This window comes from Barbatula barbatula (assembly GCF_947034865.1).
Source record: "Barbatula barbatula genome assembly, chromosome: 7".
Classification (NCBI taxonomy): Eukaryota; Metazoa; Chordata; class Actinopteri; order Cypriniformes; family Nemacheilidae; genus Barbatula; species Barbatula barbatula.
This window is the reverse complement of record NC_136770.1, coordinates 17,930,416-17,954,893: the sequence shown is the minus strand read 5'-3', so window position 1 is coordinate 17,954,893 and position 24,478 is coordinate 17,930,416. Positions and strand designations below refer to the sequence as shown.

At 40.8% G+C, this 24,478-nt stretch overlaps 1 protein-coding gene across 1 annotated transcript in view; it reads right to left on the bottom strand.

Annotated features, from left to right (window-relative positions):
- The window catches only part of raver2 (ribonucleoprotein, PTB-binding 2), a gene marked incomplete at its 5' end in the record, with an annotated part of 50,743 nt that overhangs the window by 10,799 nt on the left and 15,466 nt on the right, over positions 1-24,478 (bottom strand). The window contains 7 exon segments of the mRNA XM_079460435.1: positions 18-316; positions 1,393-1,504; positions 4,997-5,095; positions 5,311-5,393; positions 6,366-6,486; positions 8,867-9,058; positions 19,300-19,772. Of these exon segments, the coding sequence (XP_079316561.1) occupies positions 18-316; positions 1,393-1,504; positions 4,997-5,095; positions 5,311-5,393; positions 6,366-6,486; positions 8,867-9,058; positions 19,300-19,772 (1,379 nt within the window).

The following is a 24,478-nucleotide window of genomic DNA, read 5'->3' as shown; positions in this document are numbered from 1 at the left end:
CAAAGAACCAGGCTTACTGTAAGAGAAGAGCTCGTCTGTGGACTGGTGCTGTGATGGTTGGCTAGATGTTTGTGCGTCGTGTTTCCCAGCAATGGACCCAGACCCGCTGTGTTCATTCCAGGGATAAAGTTTTGCATCTGGCTTTGGGCGCTTACAGATCCCCCTGTCGTTCCTGGAGGTGTGGGCTGTTTTTCCAGTGCAATGGGCGCTGTCGTGACTCCGTTCTGCTCAGCAGTGGCATTTCCATGCGAGCGACCAGATATTCCAGCCCCTAGACTCCCCCCCTGGGATGTGATTGAAGAGTCCTGGCCCAACTCTACAACAACCAGAACATCAGTGGTGTTTAACTTTACATACAGTGTCTTAACCAGACACAGGTTGACAATTTTATTTTCATGCCAACAACTCACTGGACTAAAATCTTTGTTCAAAACTAACTTCAAACATGAATGCTGGATAATACAACCAACCAATCTTCATTCAATTTCAGGATGCCCTCCCACCACAAGGTACATGTTTTACACAATGCCTTGCGACATGGATGCTAAAAAGCAAAACAAAACACTGTTTTGATTGACTGTGGTTTTATTGCCTTTTAATCATTTTTACATTTCATGTGGACAGACAAACAGCTTGTGTCTAGAATCTTGTCATGTCGCCCCTGGTTATTACAAGGCATGATGGTACTCAACTACTGGGACTGAAACTGGCTACAAAAATAATCCTGTGAAGAATGCCCTAATGAAGGCTGAATTAGTATTGAGACTGAAGATATAATGGTTCATTCTAGGGGTGTTGAGTCAAGTAATGTCATCATTTTAATCAAATAAAGAGAAAATGCAAAGAAAATTGGAAAATTAGGGGCGTTTAAACTGGAAGTGTTACGCAGATCTGGCAACCCTACACAGCGGTTAGTATACAATTGAGAGCAATCTGTCATGACACCAGGGTTACTATGGTTTGAAAACTTTAAATATTGAGTTCACACTGGACAGATATACATTTTCTAGTATAATACATAATACACATTCCTACTTATTTTTCAGGAAGATCAATCTGCATGTTTACAACCAGAGGCTGTAGTATTATGGCAACTTGGCTATTCTCACCTAACTGTAACACCTGCATAGCACTGAAATGCAAATAAAAATGACCCTGCACACAAACACACTCTTCAAAGTCTCCGTTGCTTTGATGAAAGACTATATAATACTTTGCACGCACACCTTCTGTATAAGAGCACAAAAGGAAAATAAATACTGATTGAAGCGCTTGCTGCCTCTCGCCGCTTATAATGGAGCTTTCAAACTGTTGGAATATTTGCATTGCAAATGTCTCTCCCCACAGCCCCGTCTGTGACCTCATGTCTGAGGCTGTGGCGGGCAGGCTCACCTGTGGGGGAATCTCCCAGCAACCCCTTCCCCAGAGGAACCGGTGCAGTAGTTCGAAGACCCAGAACTTTCTGCAGGAGCAGCCGGGAGGGATCGCCCAACAGACCAGGGATCTTAGAGAGAAATGAAAGGACCGGATAAGATGAGGCTGTTAATGAATTCATTTGTGTGTTTTAAGACAAGAGAGATAATGAGCTAAAACACAGTACATAACCATAAGTCCAAAAGTTAAATTTTTCTAGACCTGGCAATATCGGGTAAACTGAAAAAATGTACCATTCATAAACACTTCCCACTGACCATGAAACTGTATTTTCATTTTGTGAATAAATAACACTGTTCCTACGACATTATGTTGAGGTTATTAACAAAATTACTGATCAACTCGCATTCCGTGCAAGGGAAGTGTTCATTTTTTGACCGTTTCACGCATTGCTCAACAAAAACACACAGACATTAAAGGAGATTTATTGGCAACATTGGCAATTCCAGTATTAAGGACGTGACATTTTATAAATTCTTGGAGATGCTGAAATGTTATTATCAATATATGGAATCAACTTATTTTATTGATCTAAACCCCTGATGATAGAGTTCAGAAATCAGAAAAATATCAGTCTAAGCACGAGAAAATGATTTATGCATACTGGATGTGACAAAAAGGGACACGCTTTTGAGAGACAAAACACTTTGTAGAATTTATGTGAATTAAGAGTGGAGTTATTTTATTTAAATTTTCATGTGCCCATTTATGAGGAATATGGACGGTTATGGATGTGAAAGTACACTTACCTGACTATAGAAATCAGCTTTACAAACTTTAAGAGAGACTCACATAGGTATTTATACGACCACCAAATATTGACATCTGACCGATCCATTTTTTCCATCCATTTTCTTCCGCTTTATCCGGGGCCGGGTCGCGGGGGCAGCAGTCTAAGTAGAGATGCCCAGACATCCCTCACCCTAGACACTTCCTCTAGCTCTTCCGGGGGGACACCGAGGCGTTCCCAGGCCAGTTGGGAGACATAGTCCCACCAGCGTGTCCTAGGTCTTCCCCGGGGTCTCCTCCCGGTCGGACGGGCCCGGAACACCTTCCGGGGAATGCGTCCAGGAGGCATCCGGAACAGATGCCCAAGCCACCTCAGCTGACCCCTCTCGATGTGGAGGAGCAGCGGCTCTACTCCGAGCTCCTCCCAGGTGACCGAGCTTCTCACCCTATCTCCAAGGGATCGCCCAGCCACCCTGCGGAGGAAGCTAATTTTGGCCGCCTGTATCCGGGATCTTGTCCTTTCGGTCATGACCCAAAGCTCATGGCCATAGGTGAGAGTAGGAACGTAGATTGACCGGTAAATTGAGAGCTTCGCCTTGCAGCTCAGCTCTTTCTTCACCACGACAGACCGGTACATCGACCGCATTACTGCAGAAGCTGCACCGATCCGTCTGTCAATCTCCAGTACCCTGGCATAGACTTTCCCGGGGAGGCTGAGAAGTGTGATCCCCCTGTAGTTGGAACACACCCTCCGGTCCCCCTTCTTAAAAAGAGGGACTACCACCCCGGTTTGCCATCCCAGAGGCACTGTCCCCAACCGCCACGCGATGCTGCAGAGGCGTGTCAGCCAAGACAGCCCCACAACATCCAGAGACTTGAGGTACTCAGGGCGAATCTCATCCACCCCCGGAGCCTTGCCACTGAGGAGTTTCTTGACTACCTCAGTGAATTCGGCTTGGGTGATGGACGAGTCCACCTCTGAGCCCTCGGCCTCTGCTTCCTCAGTGGAAGACGTGACGGTGGGATTGAGGAGATCCTCAAGTACTCCATCCACCGTCCGACGACATCCCCTGTTGAGGTCAACAGCTTCCCACCTCCACTGGCCAGTCGATAGTCCTTCTCCATGGCCTCACCAAACTCCTCCCAGGCCCGAGTTTTTGCCTCCACAACCACCCGGGCAGCAGTCCGCTTGGCCTGCCGGTACCCGTCAGCTGCCTCAGGAGTCCCACAAGCCAACCAGGCCCGATAGGACTCCTTCTTCAGCTTGACGGTTTCCCTTACTTCCGGTGTCCACCACCGGGTTCGGGGATTCCCGCCTCGACAGGCACCGGAGACCTTACGGCCACAGCTCCGAGTGGCCACTTCGACAATGGAGGTGGAGAACATGGTCCACTCGGACTCAATGTCTCCAGCATCCCTCGGGATCCGGTTGAAGCTCTGCCGGAGGTGGGAGTTTAAGATCTCTCTGACAGGAGACTCGGCCAGGCGTTCCCAGCAGACCCTTACAGTACGTTTGGGTCTGCCGAGTCTGTCCAGCTTCCTCTCTTGCAATCGGATCCAACTCACCACCAGGTGGTGATCAGTTGACAGCTCCGCCCCTCTCTTAACCCGAGTGTCCAAAACATACAGTCGCAGGTCAGATGAAACGACCACAAAGTCGATCATTGACCTGCGGCCTAGGGTGTCCTGGTGCCACGTGTACTGACGGACACCCTTATGCTTGAACATGGTGTTCGTTATAGACAAACTGTGACTAGCACAGAAGTCCAATAACTGAACTCCGCTCGGGTTCAGATCAGGGGGGCCGTTCCTCCCAATCACGCCCATCCAGGTGTCACTGTCGTTGCCCACATGGGCGTTGAAGTCCCCCAGTAGGACGATGGAGTCCCCGATCGGAGCACTTTTCAGCACCCCTCCCAGAGACTCCAAGAAGGTCGGGTACTCTGCACTGCCATTCGGCCCGTAGGCACAAACAACAGTGAGAGACCTAACCCTGACCCGTAGGCGCAGGGAAACGACCCTCTCGTTCACCGGGGTAAACTCCAACACATGGCGGGAGAGCTGGGGGGCTATAAGCAAACCCACACCAGCCCGTCGCCTCTCACCACGGGCAACTCCAGAGTGATGAAGTGTCCATCCTCTCTCGAGGAGTGTGGTTCCAGAGCCCAAGCCATGCGTAGAGGTGATCCCGACTATCTCTAGTCGTAACCTCTCAACCTCACGCACCAGCTCAGGCTCCTTCCCCGCCAGCGAGGTGACGTTCTGAGCCCGGCCGGACCCCGTGGGGAAAGGCCCGGCCGACCAGGCGCTCGCATACGAGCACCGACCCTGGCTCCAGGGTGGTGCCCCGGTAGCGCCATACCGGGCGACATCACGGTCATTGATTTATTAAGCATCATAAGGGATTTTTTAACCGCTCTTAGTCTGACCTGTCGCCTAGGACCTGTTTGCCTTGGGAGACCCTACCAGGGGCAGTATTGTAAAAACCTTTAGTAGAAACTTGATCTTAAGATTTGCATGGAATTGCCCAGTATTACTGCACAAATGTTCCCCTGTCATACAGCGATATTATTCCATAACCATATGCGCACTGAGAAGCAGTTGAGTATGGTTCTAATAATGCTTTGTAAAATAAAAACAAATAATGCCTTAATATGAGAAAACACCAGCTTTTGTACAGAATGTAGATCATCACAGAAAGAACTCGGAATAATTTCATATCCGCAGTTTCTTAACATGCGTATTCAGTCGTGCAATAAATCACACACACGTTACAGATTTTTTGGTTATGGGTACACAAGACTGACACGCATAAAGACACACATACCCTTACGTTAGAAACGTGCTTGTCTTTGATCTGTAAGAGCTGCTGTTGGGCCATCTGCATGTGGAGAAGATTCTGGAGAACAATACCATTACCTAGAATGGCACTCTGCATGTGAGAGAGAGAGAGAGAGAGAGAGAGAGAGAGAGAGAGAGAGAGAGAGAGATGTGGTCACAGCAGTTGCTTTTTTTAATGAAGCAGCTTCACCTATGGGCATTTTAGCCACACGAACACCTAAAATTACAAAACCCACTGGAAGTAAAATTGGCTATAGTTAAAGAAACACCCATCTACACAACACCCATCTTGAAAGAAAGAAATACCTGCTGTGCTTTTCCTAACTGAAGCAGAGCTGCAGTGAGCGGCGGACGCAGGAACGGGAGATTGTGAGGTCGGCCAAACTTTCCTGGGTAGAAACCAGCAAAAAAACAAGGCAGAACATGTGATCACACACACAATCCAAAACTAACCCTCAGAGGAAAAGAAAGGGGGAGTCTAATGCACATGGCCCACCATTTCCTCATACCAATATTCCAGATTTGGCTAATGGCAAATTGCTCCGGAATAGGTAGAGAAGTTGAACGTTTAATCATGTGCTAAATTTAGTGTCTTAATTGTGTGTTCTCTTTAAGCTCCGGCCTCCACTTCTTCCTCATCTCATTTATTCTTCCACCCAATGAAAAGTTCATTTTAATATATGATTAGGCCTTCATCAAGAGAAAAATCTGCTCTGAGCTTGTGATCTCCGCTTCATAGAACACACACACACTCATATGCAAACATAAGAGAGATATTTCATTTAAACTACAGGACATATGATTGGATTGGTTCTGTTTGAAGTACTTTTAAAAATGTATTCATGAATATTCAAGAAACTAAAGAGACACTTAAAGTCCCAGTGAAGTAAAAATTGACAATGCCTATTTTTCACGAAATATTGCAGCTTTTATTGTAAATACTTTATCAATTTGGGTCAATCTCTTTTTTTAAATTTGTGCACTCATAATCTTCAATTGAAATCTGAAATTGTACTTCACTCCTATAGTGACTATCCATCTCAAATGATGTATGTTAGACGCTTGGGCGGAATCCTCCCCATTAAATGTCAGTCTGTTGCTGGTTCCAAATGCAATGTCTGTTTTAATACATCCAATCAAGAAAGATGAAAGCCACGGCTACTATTTTCTCATTCGAAATTCCATTTAACTCAGAAATGCACCAAAATAAGGAAGTAAACATTATCGCAACGTTCGGTTCACGGGGACTTTAAGATTCATGTGAGGGTAAGGGGATAGAATATACAGTTTGTACAGTATTAAAATCATTATGTCTCCGGAAAGTCCCCATAAAATATATATTTGATATATAACAAAGATACCTCCAAGTTTGCCAGTAGGGTAGGGTCTCATAAGGACTTGGAGAGCAGCAGGATTGGTCATACTATTAAGGAACTGGGCCAGATTGGGTTCAGGCAGCAAACCTTTCTTATTGCTCAACATCTACAAGAGACACACACACAACAAAGATTAAAAAGAGCAATTTGTTATCAATGTCTTTGTAAATATGCTAAGCTTTCCTAAAAGGATTACTACAGTAATCATGCTATTTTCCACGAGCATTAAAACGTAATATCACTTTTCCTATTTCATGTGGATTTTTATTGCATATTTAAAAAACGAACCTTTTAGCCATGTCTTATATTTTAATACCAGTAACACAAAAAGAAACTGTAATGAATATTACTTAGTTTCCCGAAAAGTTTCAGGCTCCATTTCTTGGCACAAATGAACACATATCCCAACAATTACAGTTCCCACCAAACAGACACAGTTTTCTCTTCACAATTTATGTCCTTTTGAATGTTTATCTGGGATGTTTATGCCCCCGCTGTGAGTGAGCATGTGTGTGTATCTTCTGGCATTGGAGAGATGCTTGCAGACATGTTGAACTCTCATCGGATCTCTGATTGCTGTTAGAGGTGTGGATGCCTCCACCACACTTCATCTCTGTCTGCTGACTACTATTCCCCCACCCACACGCTGTGGTGCTTTCATGCCGTAATGGACGCATCCAAAAATGCAACCACCTATTCAGGACTGGTGGCGATAATTTAGGATCAACCATTGAAAAGCCTGTATCAGTGGAGCGTGAATATAATTACAGCTCTGGGTGAATCAGCATCCAGGTGGAGTATACAGAGATTTACAGAGTTTGAGGATGGCAAAGAGCAGAGCTCTCCCATCATGCCCCTGCATGAAGCTTCAGAGATGGATTGGCTCCGATTCTAATATGTGCTTTCAAAGGTCCATTAGGCTGCAGCTCAAAGGCTTTCCTTTCTCTACCGTAAGCCGAATACAAATTCATTAACTAAGCATACATTGAAACTACGTCTGGGGGTTTAGTGTGGGTTACGATTTTGTACATTTATTTTACTCATAGATTGAGCCCTGGATAGGAGTTTAATGATACACCCAGCTAATGAGTTGATGTATAACGTAACACTGGGTTAAAAATGTGATAATGAACTGAAATTCAAATGACAGATTTGTCAATAATAAATGATGTTGTGATGCAACTTTTGTAAAGTTAAAGGGACAGTTCATCCAAAATTAAAAAACTTTCATCATTTGCTCATCCTCGTTTCAAACATTTATACATTTCTTTGTTCCAATGAACACAGAGAAAGATATTAGGAAGAATGTTAGTCATTTTCAGTTCCGGGACATCATCCACTACCACAGTAGGAAAAAGTATTTAATTTTTTGTTCTGTTTAACACATGAAAATAACTAACATTCCTCCAAATATCTTCCTTTGTGCTCATTGGAATTTATACAGGTATGAAATTACATGAGCTGAAGAAAATCATGAAAAACATTACATTTACTCGCCTACGTTTTGGCGGCTAAGCCGATGGAATTAACCAGATGTTATATCATTAAAAAATTATTTTGGATTTTTTTTTGTATCGCAATGTACAGTGCTATATCATTACACACCTAGTACTGAATGCGGATTGGTCAGCCATAACCTCTTTCCCGAACTAGTATTTGTATGACAGTAAATGTCAATAACTAAATCTTCTAGTGGGAAAATGGCTTCTCAAATAACATTTAAAACCATCCGTGTCCTTAAAATACGCTGTTAGGAGTCCATTCGTAAGAGGCAAAGCAAATTCGGTCAGCCTTGAGTACTACTGAATAATAACCAGCAGGCATGTATCCTTGGCGTTTCGCATGAGTTCCCAGAGCGTTGGTTAGTGAGAAGAGCCAGTGCAGACACCTGCTAGACCCGAAGCAGAACTAAATTTATATGGCTACACTCACACGAAAGCAAAAGCCCGTCAGACTGAAGGGAAGGCTGGTGGCCTCACAGTCCGTCTGTGAGTGGTGCAGTCGTAGAGAATAAAGTGATGATTGTGCCTCTAAGGGGTGGACTTCCTGACAAATGTCAGATTGCATTTGCTCTATTTGGCTGGATATTTTCGGAGGATAAAACAGGAAAAAAAACAAAAGCAGCTTAACGTGACCCTATTGAAAAGATCAGATTTCATAAGTGTATGTATATCGGTCAATTCTGAACCAGTGTCCTCTTTACACTGGTTAACGCTCAATGTTTTCTGTATGATGCACATGTGTTTCCGTCAGCTGCTTTATGTAGACCTGTCCGGCAAGATGAAAATAGCCCTGGTGTATTTCAGACCTCGGAAATGCAGCAGAGGTCTGGAGATGTTTGAAACAGCAGGGTTCCTATGAATACTGTAATTAAACCGTCAAAGCCACAGTTTCACACATGCACGTGTGTGCGCAGTGATGCGGGCACTTTAATATGTGCAAAACTCTGGTTGCTTGTTGTTTCACGATAAAGAAAATGTTCTTACCACACCCTGAGCAGCGATGAGGGCAGCGAGCGTGCTGCGCCCAGAGGTCCCTGGAGGACAGAGACACAGCCGTATCTCCTGACCCTGGATCATCTGCCTGTCCATCTCCAGCAGAACGGCTTCGGCCTGCTCCGCCGTCTCATACTCAACGACACCGAAACCCCGTATTGGACTGCCCTCATCTTGGGCCAGCTATAACAACACACAAAAAAAACAGTGTCAAGAGCTATATTTACAATTTTTATGAGGCATTATCTTTTAGAGATGGAGCTTTCACATTTCACTGCATAGTTAAGTTCAAGCTCGTGTCACATGAATTTTATGTCACATGAATGCGTGAGACAAATAGAAGTTTAAAACGTCTCAACGCGAACTTTATAAAGATGGAGGAATGTAAATATGTATCGGAATTCTGTATAAGTATTTGTTTCTGTGACAGCGTGTGCTCAAGCTGGCACAGACTCCACAAGTTTGTGTAAAACCTGATGATCCGTGTTGTCCCAGCATGATACGAGAATGAATGACTGGGGATCAAGATCTCTGACGATGACACAATGTAAAAACTGTAATTTTACAGATTTTCACTGTAAATAATTTACAGATTTTGATGTACAATTAGAAAAACTTACTAAAAAAACCCATCAAATTGCAGAAAAATACATTTACAAGAAAATCGTGTAATTTTTACGTGAAAAAGGCTGTTAGGGACTGTGTCTACCGAAGTGTTTCTGCCGGTGTACGGCGTGTTTATTCAATTGTCTCCATAACAAGCATAACAAGTTTTCTGTTGCGTTTAAACGCTTCGGTGGACTCAGCCCCTTACGGTATTTTCTGCTGCCCCCACAGGCAAAACATTTTCGTTTTTATTTCAATCAAAACTAAATTTTTATCTACACTGGATTGTAACAGTGGTTTTAGACAGCAACTGCTCTGCATACATGAAGCTTGTCTACTGTTCTGTCTATAGTCGCTGTTTTGACCCTTGTGCTTTTATCTTCAATCTGTGCGTGAAAGCTGTGGATCATTCTTTCATCCAGCACGATGAGAGTGTCTAGACTTTACTTTTTCTCCCACATTCATTCTATGAAGACCGAAGGATCACACAGGTCCATTATTATTGTTGTGTCGTGTCTGCAGTAAGTGTATTGCCTGTGTTGTTATCTGGTTTGAGCACTGCCTGAAAGCAATAATAATATGTTTACATCATGTAGAATGTCAATACAGCACCCACCCATGAAGTGGAGACCCACTTTTTATACCCAGGGTATAAAAGCCGAATAAAAAACAGTCCTCTATTAAACATTCACAATATTCCTCAATTGCATTATTATTTCTTAACTAGAAAAAAAATCTGACCCTTTAAACATATAATCGAAAAGTGATTTCCTATTAAAACTGAACATGAACGCAACCGTACTTGCAAATAGGCTACAAACTCTCAAATGCCCATTACAATTACCAGCCCACGTTTTTAAATCTCAGTCTGTACAAGAGATCACACAGGGAATCCGGAACGTTCACACGAAATAAACACACACACACTCCAGATGTGTTTTGAGGTGCGGCCTTTCATCTATGTGCGTCACTTCTTTGAAATGGCCCCTGGAGAGACCAGCGTGCTTCATCAAAACATCTTTCCAACTGTCAGGAACAGATCAGTGGAAAGAACCCATCTACCTCTTTCTCCACACGTATGTTCTCCAGTCTCCTGCGTTCTATTCAGATTGATTCACGGATCGGTTCAGATGATTCGCCAAAAAATGTATACAGCCCACCAATTGAATTGTTAGTCACCTTGTCAGTCGTTTTTAAGCACATTGCATTGTGCTTTAAAACAAAGGACTATGTTAGCGTTGACACGGTTGTGAATAATTTAAGGTCAGTACATTATTTATCTCACTCGTATCATGGAGTTTAGTTACAAATATGTCTAGAGAGAAAGCCAGTGATCAGAAGCTTCAGTCGAGGGTTTTTAAGAAGAAACTGTGCGAAACGAATCAGCTATTGGCACTTATTCCAATGGAAATGAGACCCCTCGGGGAACAAAGAGCGAGGAAAGAATGAGGGAAAGGGAGATTGGGCGACTACGTGAATGAACGGATAATGTATTGGTGAGAGACAAAAAGATGGAAGCGTGTACCAAAAGAGGATGCTGAAATAATCAACTGTAAGTGGAAGAGATGAAGACAGGCTGATTGAAGGACAGACACGTGAAAATAATCTCTTACACTTTTGAACCCTACTGTATGCACACACACAGGGTGAGACTGTAGGAAACTGTAAAATGTGCTACAGCGCCCTGGATATTTCTTTCACACTGTCACACACACAGCATACGCCCTTGGCAGTAATAAGTGGTGCGGTATGTCTCGGAGGAACCCGGGCTTATCTGTGCCAGTTATAATGCAGTCAGGACAGTGTATGTAAAAGTCTAAATATAGAGAAGGAAAAGCATTTGTCATTTGGATAAGTGTCAAACTGTTGTGTGTGGCGTGTGCGTGTTTGAACACTAACCAGCAACAATGCACTATTCTCAGCACCAACTTGAGTCTAGGAAATTGTATTGCTCAATGGGGGCTGTTTAATAGCTCAGGAATCTGCACATTTAGGTATCAACATTGTCTTAGATGTTACTCTAATATGCTGGTATTTGTAATATTGTTTTCCTTAGGAAAATAAAGAAATACATACAGTAAGAGCTATAATAGTGCATCACATAGTACAGATCATTTGGTTTCAGAGAAATACATTTTAGAATAAATAGGACTCTAATCCTTTTCACACCAAACGCGAATTAAGCGATTTGAGCGAGTAAATTACATACAAAGTCAATGCAAAGTTGCAAAGTGACCTTGCGCCAGGCGACACTAGTGATGCTAATCGAGTTGTACGATGGCCGAGCACACGTGTCAATCACGTCATTTGTGCAAGTTGAATTTGCACGGAGAGCATTAATTCCTACTGTTTGACACGTCCGCACAATGTATTTCGCGCAAAATAACAAACTTTTCAGGAATTGGAGGGAACAAAGCATAAGAAAAACTAAATAATCTTCTGATTTATTAACTTTATATAATGTGTCTTATTTACATTATGTCAGGTATTTTATTTACGCTGTGTACATTTTGGGACTTTCTAAAGGTTTTTTCTACAAAGTCAAATACAATGCAAAAACTCAAGAAGCTGTCATGATTCTGCCTTCTCTTGTCTTGATTTTCTGGTCTAGGGGCAGAATCATGAAAGACCCACGTGTTTTATGTGGAGAGAAACATATTATTGTCAATCAGGACATAATATGCGTTCTCTCCAGTCTTGTCATTTGGCCCTGCCCCTCTCGTTCCTAGTATAGCTTTCCTCCTGTGTCTCATTACCCACACCTGCCCATCGTTATCTCCTTTGTTAGTCTCCCTATTTAATGCCCTCTTGTCTATTGTCTTGTGCTTGTTTGTTGTACGTGTTTCCTGCACCGTATGTAGAGTTCTTTGGCCATGCCATGCCATCCCAAGCCATGCCACGCCACGCCACGCCACGCCACGCCACGCCATGCCATGCCATGCCATGCCATGGTTAAATTACCTAGTGTTTTGTTATTTTTGCCCCCCTTGTGGGAAGTGATTGTTTTCTGTTTTTGTATCTTGTTTAGTTAGTGTTTTCCCCATCGAGGGTGCTTTTGTTATTGTTCATTAAAGTCTGTTTGCTAACCCCTTCACCCCGCTGCCTTGCAATTGGGTTCTTCCACTACGCACCCCGTGACAGAAGCTCAATTTTACTTTGGGTGGTGAGGACTTTACAGTGTTGGTCACTTTATAGGGATTCCTTCTGTTATTTATAGCATTATCACATTTCTGTGAACATTTTCTTCATCGAAAAAATGACTATTAGTGACAATTATATAGTGAAACAAGCAAACAATAATAGCACTAAGGGGATTTTTCACCAAAGTGATATTGATGTTCAAATTTCGGTGAACCGACGACTCATGTTTATCGTAATCCCATGTGCATCCTGAAGCGAAATGCCATTGTTCTCTATGGTGTCGGATGTAACAGAGCTGGCTGAGATTTTAGCGGAAGTATGTCATTGACCTGTATGTATATACCCCATTGTACTAACTCCTAAAAGACAGTTTATTATCAAATTAATTGTCAGCCAAGTTTCATAATAATAAATATAATAGCCCAAGGTAATATATAATTCATATTGACTTTAAAAACATTTATTTAGAAAGCTCAACATTGATGTCTGAGCAGATATGAGCAGCCTTAGACATTGTTGAGACCTATGCTGAAATATTACTAGTCACATGGTAGATTACTTTGGCAAAGGAGAGAAATCTCTGAAGCAAAAACCCTCCATTATTCCTGTTCTAACACAGACAAACACACATGCAAAAACATCGCAAGGTGAGAAGAAATCAGTCACATTAACCAGAATTTCCATGCTAGTCTAGTTTATTTAGTTGGTGCCAGTCTGGTGCTGGTGCATTCTTTACTGGCGACCACCATGCAAAACTCAACATACAGTAGTAACCAAAAAAGATTTTTCAATCTTTTCAGCAGAGACCATACAGGCAGACAAGCAAATTCATTCAGCATTTATAAATTAGATAAAAGTATTTTCACACAGAAATTGTGTGTTCGTACGATACATACAGTAATGCATAATGAGGCTTTTATGACAAATTGTGCAAAAAAATTCTCTAAACCTGCTGGCTGAACAAATGATGATCAGCTCTCTCTCTTTCTGTCTGTATGTGTACTGCATTGTTCTCTGGAAAAACAGATCGCAGCTGTCACAATTGTGCGTCCTGCAGGGCACTTGACACAAATCTAATACAATCATGACACTCCACCGGTTTCCTCCATTACGCCCATTTAATGTACGAAGCATTTTCTAGACAGTCGCGAGAGAGTGGTCAGGCTGTAGGGTGCCAATGTCTGTCTGTTATGCCGCTGTGTATGAATGCAGTCGGACTCAACAAGCCATTACTCACCTCAAGACAGGGAAATCAATATAGCTACTGCTTAAACACAAACACACGACAGCATACCTGACACAGTAAAGCACTTGATCAAAAGATCTAGACATCAACATGGCTTGTTCCCTCTGGCTCAGACATGTTCGTTTTCCTATAGTATATACATGTAGCTGACCTTTGAGGGTGATACAGAGACCCCAGTGGGTTTCTGGGAAGGGTAGTTGAGCAGTATCGATGTCAAGGCAGTGAAGTACAATAAATACAATCCCATGTAACATGCTATACGAGTAAAATATTGGGGGTACCTGTAAAGGCACTTCTCAGAAAGGTTGTTGAGATACAGTATGTGCTATTTTCTTCTTTAAGGGGATGTATGCTTTAAAAAATGATGGATGCTGGCCCATATAAAACTGCTCTCCTTGATATTCAGGGGTCGACTGCAACAGCTAGACGTACATCCCGTTAGAATACTAGCCTGGACGTAAAACAACTACATGTTTAAAGTTTATACCTGTTGCACCATCTAGGTGTAGCATACGTGTGAGAGAAAATATATCTACCTAGTCATATAGGTAGGTGTAAGGTGTAAATGAGAGGCCTTGACTCGTTTCCTTGGAGAAAATTAAAACAGTAACTTCAATTTAGAAAATGGTGCGGATAATACAGGCTACATGATCAGTGGGATTTCAGGTGTGAAGAAGTAATGAGGGACTGCACGAGTCCTTTAGATATATTGTAGTATGTAGACAGTTATAATTTTTGGCTCACCAATCGTTTGTCATCTACGGTATATGTTGGTGGTAGTAAATGTACTCTTGTAACCATAGTAGGATGTCAATGAGGGCATCGTCTCCCTTGAGGGTAGATGTGTCTAGTCATAATTTAAGATGGTGAAACAGGTGTTAATATTTATTACAAGGCTGGATTTAGCTACCTGTAAGCCCTGCATAGGGTTTACACCAAACATTTTACATTCAGATGGTGCAACCACCTCTTTGCCTAGATATGGTGCGCTCATGGTACTGTATGTTTGTACATGGTTCCTAAGTCTCCATATGACATTCTCAAAACTAGATATGACTGATGTTACAGGTTTCCCAAACATTCCTATTGACATTTACACATCACCACTGTCTGCCAGGAAGTCAAGCCCTGAATTTGCGAGTCCTTTTTATCAAAGCGAGCGAAGTTTGTCGGCATGGTTCCGACCATTTTTGTTCATGATTTTGCTAATCTTGACCCATACAATGTTTTGTTGGCTATTGCTACAAACATACCCGTGCTACTTATGACTGGTTTTGTGGTCCGGGGTCACATTTTACATTGTAACAATTATGTAGGAAAAACAAATCAACATAGGATTAAGAACATAAACCTAAAAATATGATTTTAAAATCATGTCACATACCAATCATAGGTTCCAAATCCACACCTTTTTTTGGAGACGCATCTTATGTGTGTAAGACTGTATTTTCACTTTATTGTCAATAAAAATGTATGATATCAAAATTAACATTGTCATGGATAAAACATTTATGGTTACGTCTTTAAAAGTAGATATGTTTCTTTAAGTGTCATGATGAAAGATGAGTTGACTGACAAGTGGCATGTTTGTTTGTTTTTGTGCTGTGACAGCATTCAACATCTACATTACTGCTTTTGTTTCAGCCCTCAAAAGTATGTCCTCATTGCAAACAAAACCATTTGTTCAAATTATGTTGCCACATTGAGTGGGTCTGAAATCTTCCCTATTTTATATCTGAATCTTACAAATCTATAGGCATGCCGTATCCTAAAAGAGCTGATGGAATGAGGACTGAAAATATGCATTAAAAAATCCATGTTTTGCTAACATGAATCTCAGAAACATATTACAATAATAAACTATTGCAATGCATGAACCCTTTTAAAAATTATTATTATAATGAACAGAAACAGTCAAATATCCTGAAATGTGCAACAAAAGTTAATCCAAGTGCAAAGTATAGGATGGTTTTGGGTGGTTTTTCTCATTTTAGCCCAAATAAGATTTTCTTGTCAAAAAAGCACACAAATAACATTCTGGTTACAATAAATGTAGTTAACCAAAAGCTTCTGTTGTCATTAATTTAACCTCTTGTCATTCAAAATTTGTACAATATAACTTTTTCTTCTATGTAACACAAAAGAAGATATTTTCAGAAATGTATTTTTGTGTCCATTCAATGGACGTCAATGCGACCCAGTGTTGTTTGGTTACCAACAATCTTCAAAATATCTTCCTTTAGGGTTCAGCAGGATAAAAAAGTCATGCAGGCTTAGAAGGGCTTGAGGGTGAGTTAGTAATAAAATAATTATTTGGTGAACGATTTTTGAAATTACAAGTTAGTCAGGCATGTGATTTTGCCTCCAGTTTAATAGGCACAAGCCAAATTGCGTAGGCTTGAGGAGGTAACCATAGCAACTGTACACATTTCCCCCACATCTAATTTCTGACTGTACACTGACAAAAGAAACTTTTTTTTAAGTACAGTCACAGGAATTTATTGCACAAACGGACCAAAAGCAGTCAAAAAGTATTACAAACAACTCATGTCAAAGACCTTTTTGCATCAAAGCCGTACGATAACTTTATATGAAGATGCAGTGTCCGTGAATGCACGCACTTGGCTCCCATTCAAAAAAGAAAACCAGAACATTAGCTTGATGCGGTCGATCCCAGGAGCCAATACTGTTTCACTTTCAAAGCCAACAAAATGACGCGATCGATCACGAGACACAGAAGAGCAAATGGCATTAAAGCTGACGTGACAATTTTTGAATGTGTGGTCGTCACCGGATCTGAGAATTACGGCAGACGGTGATCCCTTTCGAGTCTCGCACAGATCGATAATTTAGCGTTGGTACCCATGGAATATCTGTAATTTTCAACAACATTGTATCTTGTGTTTTATATTTATTTTAATACATTAATAAGCTGTTACATTACTGGTTCAAACTGCCTGAATAGAGTAATTAAATTTAAATCAAACCCAGACACATCATCATTGCAAATTATATCCAATATACATTTTCATAACCACGGTAAAATTCGTTTTACGTGCCCTGCATGTCAAAAAACGACGGCAAATGGGTACCCTGCGCGTAAAAAAATGACGAGTCGGGAGTGATAATGTGTTGATACTGTATAAAAAAGTAGGCTCATATCACAAACTGACTTAAATCTGAGTTAAAGAAATAATCTAACTCAAAGCATGCAGCTTAAAAAATATGCGTTTTCCTTGTTAAATCCCCCTGAGCCCCCCCAGTTATCACAAAACTTGCAGGCTGGGTTAATCTCTTCACTTCTAGCCCACCTAAATAAATACAGAAGCATCGAGACTATGTGTGTCCAGCTGTCAGCATTTGCATTGAGCACGAACCCTTCGAACGTGTCCCAGAAGACCCGGGTCAGAACATGCCACTCACAAACACGCTGAGTCATCTAATAACATAACTGCTGTCATTCTCAAGAGCTTCTCAAAGGCACATTAAAGTGGGGGGGGGGGGGGGGTGATGACGTGGGAGGCGACATGTCGGAAAGAAAGAGCAAGATGTGTTTTGGAACACATTTAATGGAGCTGACATTTCCTAACATGCCTAACAGCTAACACTACCACCAAAAATACAGTAGTTTTGCCATCGTATATCTCACCACAGTGTCTTTAAGAATGCACAGCTGCTCCTACTGTAGCTGGTAAGTCAAAGGTGGCCTGGTTAACACATTCAATGTGAACTATAATGAAATGATGCTGACTTTAAATTCAATTACGTTTTCCCTTTTGCTGTTTATAATGTTGGACTGCAATAAAAATTCACAGGGCATTTTTAATGAAGCCCAATGATGGTTAATATGAATAAATTATGAATTCATTTAAAATGTACAGATTTTAGGGTGAACCATACCTTTAAAATGTTTTTATATGAAACAATTTCCAAAAGGCAGCACTAAGGACAAACCTCAATTAGGAGAACATAACTACACAGTGACTCCTTCCGATCACTATGCAGTTATGAAAGCAGCTTTCAGATCATTAAAACATCCTTAATATTAATGAGACTTTTTTGTCAGCCCGGGCCACATTTTGCATATTTTCGACTTATCTCATTTCTGTACAGTACTGGAGGCGTCAATAGAGCTCCAATATTGATTCTCGAAGCAAAGTTTGAGTATTAAAAGCCCTGAAAGCACAGTGATGCGATTTGAGGTCAAAGTCCTCAGTGCCTGATGCATCTTCAAGCCTCCAACAGATGGTGTGGGTTTGGTGCCACTGCAAAGCATCATGGGATTGAGAGGGTGTATTGTACCGTATTGATTTCTGTGTCGGCTGGTTTTGGCCCTAACTGCGGATCTAAAGTCAGTGTTGCCCTATAGCTCTAATGGTTCTGATTAGGATGGAGGATGAGGAAACCATATCCTGTATCAGCACTTAAAGGCAGTTTTTCCTGGATGGTATTGATTTCTGGAGAAGTCTTGCATGGTGAAAAGCTCTCTCTTATTAACAAGATGGACAGAGGAGTGAAGGCTGGGTAGGATTTTAGCACAAGTCATCGCTGTCACGTCTGGAAAAAGACCATCAGCACTTTTCTGATGGATTAAGATGTACAGTAGCACACACAAGCACACGAAAAAAATCAAGATGCAGCAGGTTCAAAATATCAAGCTGTAACAGAAACATTGGAGAAAAGTGGAGGGCAGGGTCGATTGCAAAGTTAAATGATGTAATATCAGTAATAACTTAAAGCACTCATCAGGACATGTTAGGTATGTGCTAGCACAATTTAATCTTCTATAGCCTCTCTAAAATCACTAAAAACCGTTTTGGTGAAAATCATCAAATACCCCTGGTGTAAATTCTTTTAGTGTAGTGAAAATCTAAAACCTTTTTTATCTGGACCAAAACATGCCAGCACAGATAAAACTGTTTAAAAATGTTATAAATTGTCCTTTAGAACTTAAAACAGTTTGAAACAATTGTTTGTACAATTGATTTACTTTTTATATGTTTAATTTAACTATAATATCATATAACTTCATAATTTAAATATAATCTACATTTTATTTGATTTAGTCATATTTATTTATATTAAGTTTTTTAGATGTGTCAAACTTGTTATTAGGAGGACAAAGCTGGACACATTTCAACCTGATTTAGTTTTTTTGCAACCCAATTCAATGTCTTGATAATACTGAATACCGCGCTTTAGCAATTATCGTGATATGAAATGGATACTTTGACATGCCAATTCATAATATTGTGCTTTTTATTGTATTTTTACTTTTATCTCTTGCCACAATTACAATTATATAGCACAAATGCGCATGACATCGCATTAAAAATACTACCCTTCCAAATTTCCATTGACTAATACTTTACCCACCCATATCCGTGATGTTAAATACCAAAAACCATAACAAAACACCTCCTCATCTCACCTGGCAGAAGACAGGTTTGTAGTGCTCTGAAAAAATGTGAGCCAGCTCCTCTGAGTCTTCGAAGTCTAGTGGCAGGCGATCCACGCACAGGCACTTGGAATGGAGGTGGTCAGTAGAGGTCAGCTGGTTGACATCAGCCCATTGCACCATAAGCGCCCGGTCACCCAACGGCTTCCCCAGGAGTTCTGACCGTGCCCTGGAGGCCGAATCCTTCTTCATGTACTCCACGAAGCCGTAGCCTTTAGAGTGTCCCATAAGGTCACTATAAACCAGGAAACAGCGCTCGATGTTGCCATAGGTACGCACCAGCTCCTGAAACTGGGTGGCGGTGAGTGTGTAGGGTAGGTTGGTGACACACAGGAGAGAGTCCGTGGGCTGTAGCTGGACGGTGATGTCACGGCCGCGGATTGATGTCTGGTGCAGATTTCGGATGGCATCCTGTGCCTGGTCACCATTTAGAAGAGTTACGAAGGCTAGTGAGACACACACATACAAACACACACATATGGACAAAACATTAAAAAACACTCAAAGGGTAATCAAGTCACAAACACGAATAGAATAACTCATCAAGAGTAAGACTTGACATTTTGACCAGAGAAAAACATTTGGCAAGATGTTTTTGTAGTACATTTTGAAGTGTGTAATTTCTAAGGCACCAAAATTGAAAATGATCGTTTTCAAACAGGTTTCCCGAACACAATCCTTAGTTTAACACCACCAGAGAGACAGCGTTTGCACGTTTTGGTGAAAATCAGCCTGCAATGGCTTACCTATGGTTGTGTTTACATATTTAGATTGGACTGGACAAATCATTTTTAACATAACACAATACACACTTTGCCTTTACAAAAAGTTTGCTACGAAATAAAATCTATGAAAAGCTATGGAAGTTGTTGTAACAGGCCTTTACAGCATTTATTTAACTAGATTTTAACATTTAACTGTAATGAAACCATTCTATTTTTAGAAACATCAAAAAATGTTACATTCTTGAATAACAGAGAAAAAAAAGCTTTGGACTGAACAAACTCAGACATTATTATTCTACATTCTGAGCATCAAGGTCGCTTGGAGATATGAAAAATTGCTCTCTTCCTTTCTGTTTATTTGGTGAGGTTCTTCACTTCATTACAAAAATCCTACTAGTAGTAGCTATCATATTTTCAGCCTAGTTTTTGAACATACTGTAAGTCATTCCCGAAAATGTGGCAATAAATGTTATTGTAGGGCAATTCATTAATTACCATTAGCATTACATGCGACATTAACATTCAAACATTAAAATGACTCTGTGCAAGTCCATTAAATTTAACATAAAATAATTTTTGGTGAATAACAGGAAGTAAATAGTTCACACACATTTTGAGAAAATCATAGCGCATGAGTTAAACGTTCCATAACTTTTCATGTTCAAGTTATATCTCCATCTACATGTTAGTGTTCAACACACACGCTAGTTCTGGACATGCACTGCACTATCTATTGCACTGATGTTGTTTACAAGCAAATCTGTACTGTAAAAACAGCTGGCTAGAAATGGATTCTGCCCCCTCGGAATGCCACTTTAAATTGCTGCTAAACTGAAAAAATATTTTAAAATGTGCATTAATATACTTCAGAATATACTAGAGAATATATCTATATATAATAGATGTGAACATGCTCTGCATATAATGTCAAAGGTTCTTCAGCCTCAGTTTATCCCATTTATACGTCGTTCATTTTTTTTCTCCTTTTCCCTCTAGAAGAAATTGAGTAAACAGTATCTGGGACTTTTTGTATTTGACAAAAAATGTATAAAAAACACAGCTTGAACGAAGAAAGCTAACACAATAATCTTAGAAATCACAGCCACTTTACTGGTGACAGGTCTTAGACGGCCATTTTTTAAAACACAGGAACCTGATTATAGCCTTCGTATAAATCGGTGACAGTTATTAGCTTTTTTCTCTGCTAAATCGAGGGTGGGGGTGTCTGGTAGGGGGTTTTATTGTAGCGGCATAAAGCCTATAATTCTTCTGCCATGATGAGACATCTAAAATTACTCATTAACATATAGTGCAGTCATTAATAGGTGCTCTATAGGCATTGACATTAAAATGACCAGCATGACGTTGTTCTCATCTGTCATAAGCCTCTATGGCAGATGTCTGTGTGGCTTTCTGGTCAGTAGACTGTGGATTGGTTTCTGGCAACATCACAAGACAAAGCAACGACAATTACAGCTATTATAAAGTTCAAATCACAACGCTGAGTGTCTTCATCCCCTGGGCATTGTCTGTGTTGCGTTTCCACTTTCTCGTTACACTCATTAGACTTTTCTTTAGAACTGAAATGATAATATGCTGGGGAGGAGTAATACACGCTCAAATACCATTGTGTGTGACATGAGCCCTACTGACACTGTGTGTGAACTCAATGAGATTCATTAAAAAGGGTGTGAAAGATCATAGCATTTAAAGCTTAATTTGGTTCCATGTTGTGGCACTAAGGGTTTGAGTATTTATGCTTTGAGCATTGCAACTTTAAGTTGCTTTCCCAACACATCTGACGAATGCATAAACGTTAAAGATATATTATTGTTATTATTATATACAATTATTGATAAATTGGTGGGTGAGGGACTGTGTATAAAGTTCACACATTACATATAAATAAAGACACATATTGAATCATAGTGACGGTCAAACGTCATTTCATAACATCACACACAACCCAAAACTGTTGTCTTATTATCTTTAAAATGTAAATATACATTGCAATAAGCTGTTTGAACAAACGACCGAAGGGATTGTTTTTTATCCTTTATGTTAGTCCAGTAATAGGCCACACCTCTATTCGCATATTTTCGTATGCATGTCTGGTGATAAAGGACTAGATCTACTACATCATAAAACTGCACTGGAGATGGAAGTTCAATAAGAAATAAGAAGAGATTAAGAGTCTGAAAGTGTGCTTTATTGCCTGCAAGGTCTGTGTTGTTTGAGCAACACAGTAGACTAAAGGAATTAAACATGCACCTGCTCTGCAGATCAGGTAACAGAGCAAACATACGTAGGATATTTATGACGTGCAAATAGCATGCTACAATCAACTACTTTGAATGAAATTTGATTATCTGATTATTATGCGCAAAACTAGCGCAACGTCAATTACATCAGCGCTATATTTTGTGAATAAGCTGGATTCAACAATAAACGTTATTTATATAGAGTGGTAGCATGTTTATATTCATTCAGTGCATTTTGTGTCTGTTTTACTGTTTTGCGGGTGGTTAGCCATAACGTTTATGAGTTGTAATTGTTTGGTAAACTAACCTCATAGTGTAAGAGTCGGCACAACCTTACATTCATTGCGCAATTTTCATACTTATGAATACTTCTCATAAAGATTTTGCTTTATAGTGATATGCCTGTATTTGCAACTGCAGACATGATTGGAGAACCTCTTCTCCTGCAAAAGATGGTGGGCAAATATGAATCCAAACAGATGCACACTGTGTAAATCCTGACCTGTCATAAACTGTACAGGAACAGTGCCCAGATGATGGGTCATGATGACCCAAAAATGATTTGCAGGTCTGTTCTGACTGGGGAAAACAACAACGCTAATACAGAATAATACAAGCAACACAGTAACCAACCATACAATCAAGATTTTATGGCATTTTTGGCACAAAATCTGCTTGGTAGAAGGCAGCCAAATAAAGCAGATGGACAAGGGTTATGTGATGCCCACATCCTCAGAACTACAGAGGGCGAAGGAAAACAACCCAAATTTTCTAAATACAGGTTGATTTATGAAAAAATTTAAATCATAATTGAACCAAAATAACAATTTCTGCTTCTTACAATTAATTAAGAACAATCGAAGTTATATTCACGTGCTAATAGAAGGCACATGAATCATGATGTCATGTTAAAGTAAATTGGAAATTGGCTTTAATTGGCTGTAAAACGAAATAAATATGCTGAAGTGAAATAACAAAAAGATCTATATTAACAGAATAATAATGATAATTAATCGCAAAATTAATATTTTGATCAAAGTAATCGCCAATAGTGACACAAACACATGCAATTGCTGCTTTTTACGTTTACAACTGGGTCTGTGGCAAAAAGTCGACGACACAGATCTGCCCTAATGCTGTGCTCATTATGGCTTGTTAGGCTCCGATCCGGCTGGGTGTCATTACCAGATGGCTGTAATATCTTAGCAGACACCAAGGCCATCAGCGACAGGCCAACTTTGGTTCCTTCAGGCTGTGCCTTGACAGAGTGTCCAACCCCCACTGGCTGCCTTCAGTGGCAGAACACAAACAAGCCTTCGCCTGCTGCTTTACAGCATGTCAATTATCAAGCAGGCAGGCAGACGCACATAGACATATATCACAAACAGGCAGACAGGCTCTGTGATACAGCCACGCTTTATGACGTGTCAACTGGCGGGTCAGAGCACTACAAACACATGCGCATATCTGCGGTTCCTTGACAAGATCGTTTGAATTAGGTCATGTGACCTAACGCTAAAATGAGCCACTCGGACACGCACGTGCGTTTCGGTCTCCACCTGCTATCTCTCAGCATGCCAGTTAGCGATGAAAACTGCCAGCAAAGCTGACAGCTGCTATAGATGTGGAATATGTACTGATGAACATGCAAAAGAACAAATGGATAAACATCTTTCATCTTCGGTGTTAAAACAGGCTCTGGGGACTCTGCATACATGTTCAGGCTGACAAGTGAAGGATAATGTACAACATCCCGACAAGATTCTGAAGCAAAGCTGAGGGTCTTGTATCATCTTGCATGGGGAGATTTTAGTATTTCAGTCCTTTGGGGCACAGCCCACTTGAGTATGACCTACTGTGGCTCATTGTAAAATAAATTTATGAAGTGGAAGAGGCTAACAGGTTTAAAAAAGAAATATTGCAGTGACACTACATGTCAGTAAATGCATAAGAGTAATGGGGGTGTGCAGTATTTTGTTTTAATAAACGTGAAATAACAGAGGAATAATAAACATGTCTGTGACAGTGTACCATAGAGCATCTTAAGGAAAACGTTATCACTCATACAAATCCATACAAGTTCGGAAAAACCCTCACATGCACGGCTGAGTGAAAACACAGAAATGTGAACTACATCACATCCCGATTCCCATGCGGCAAACATAA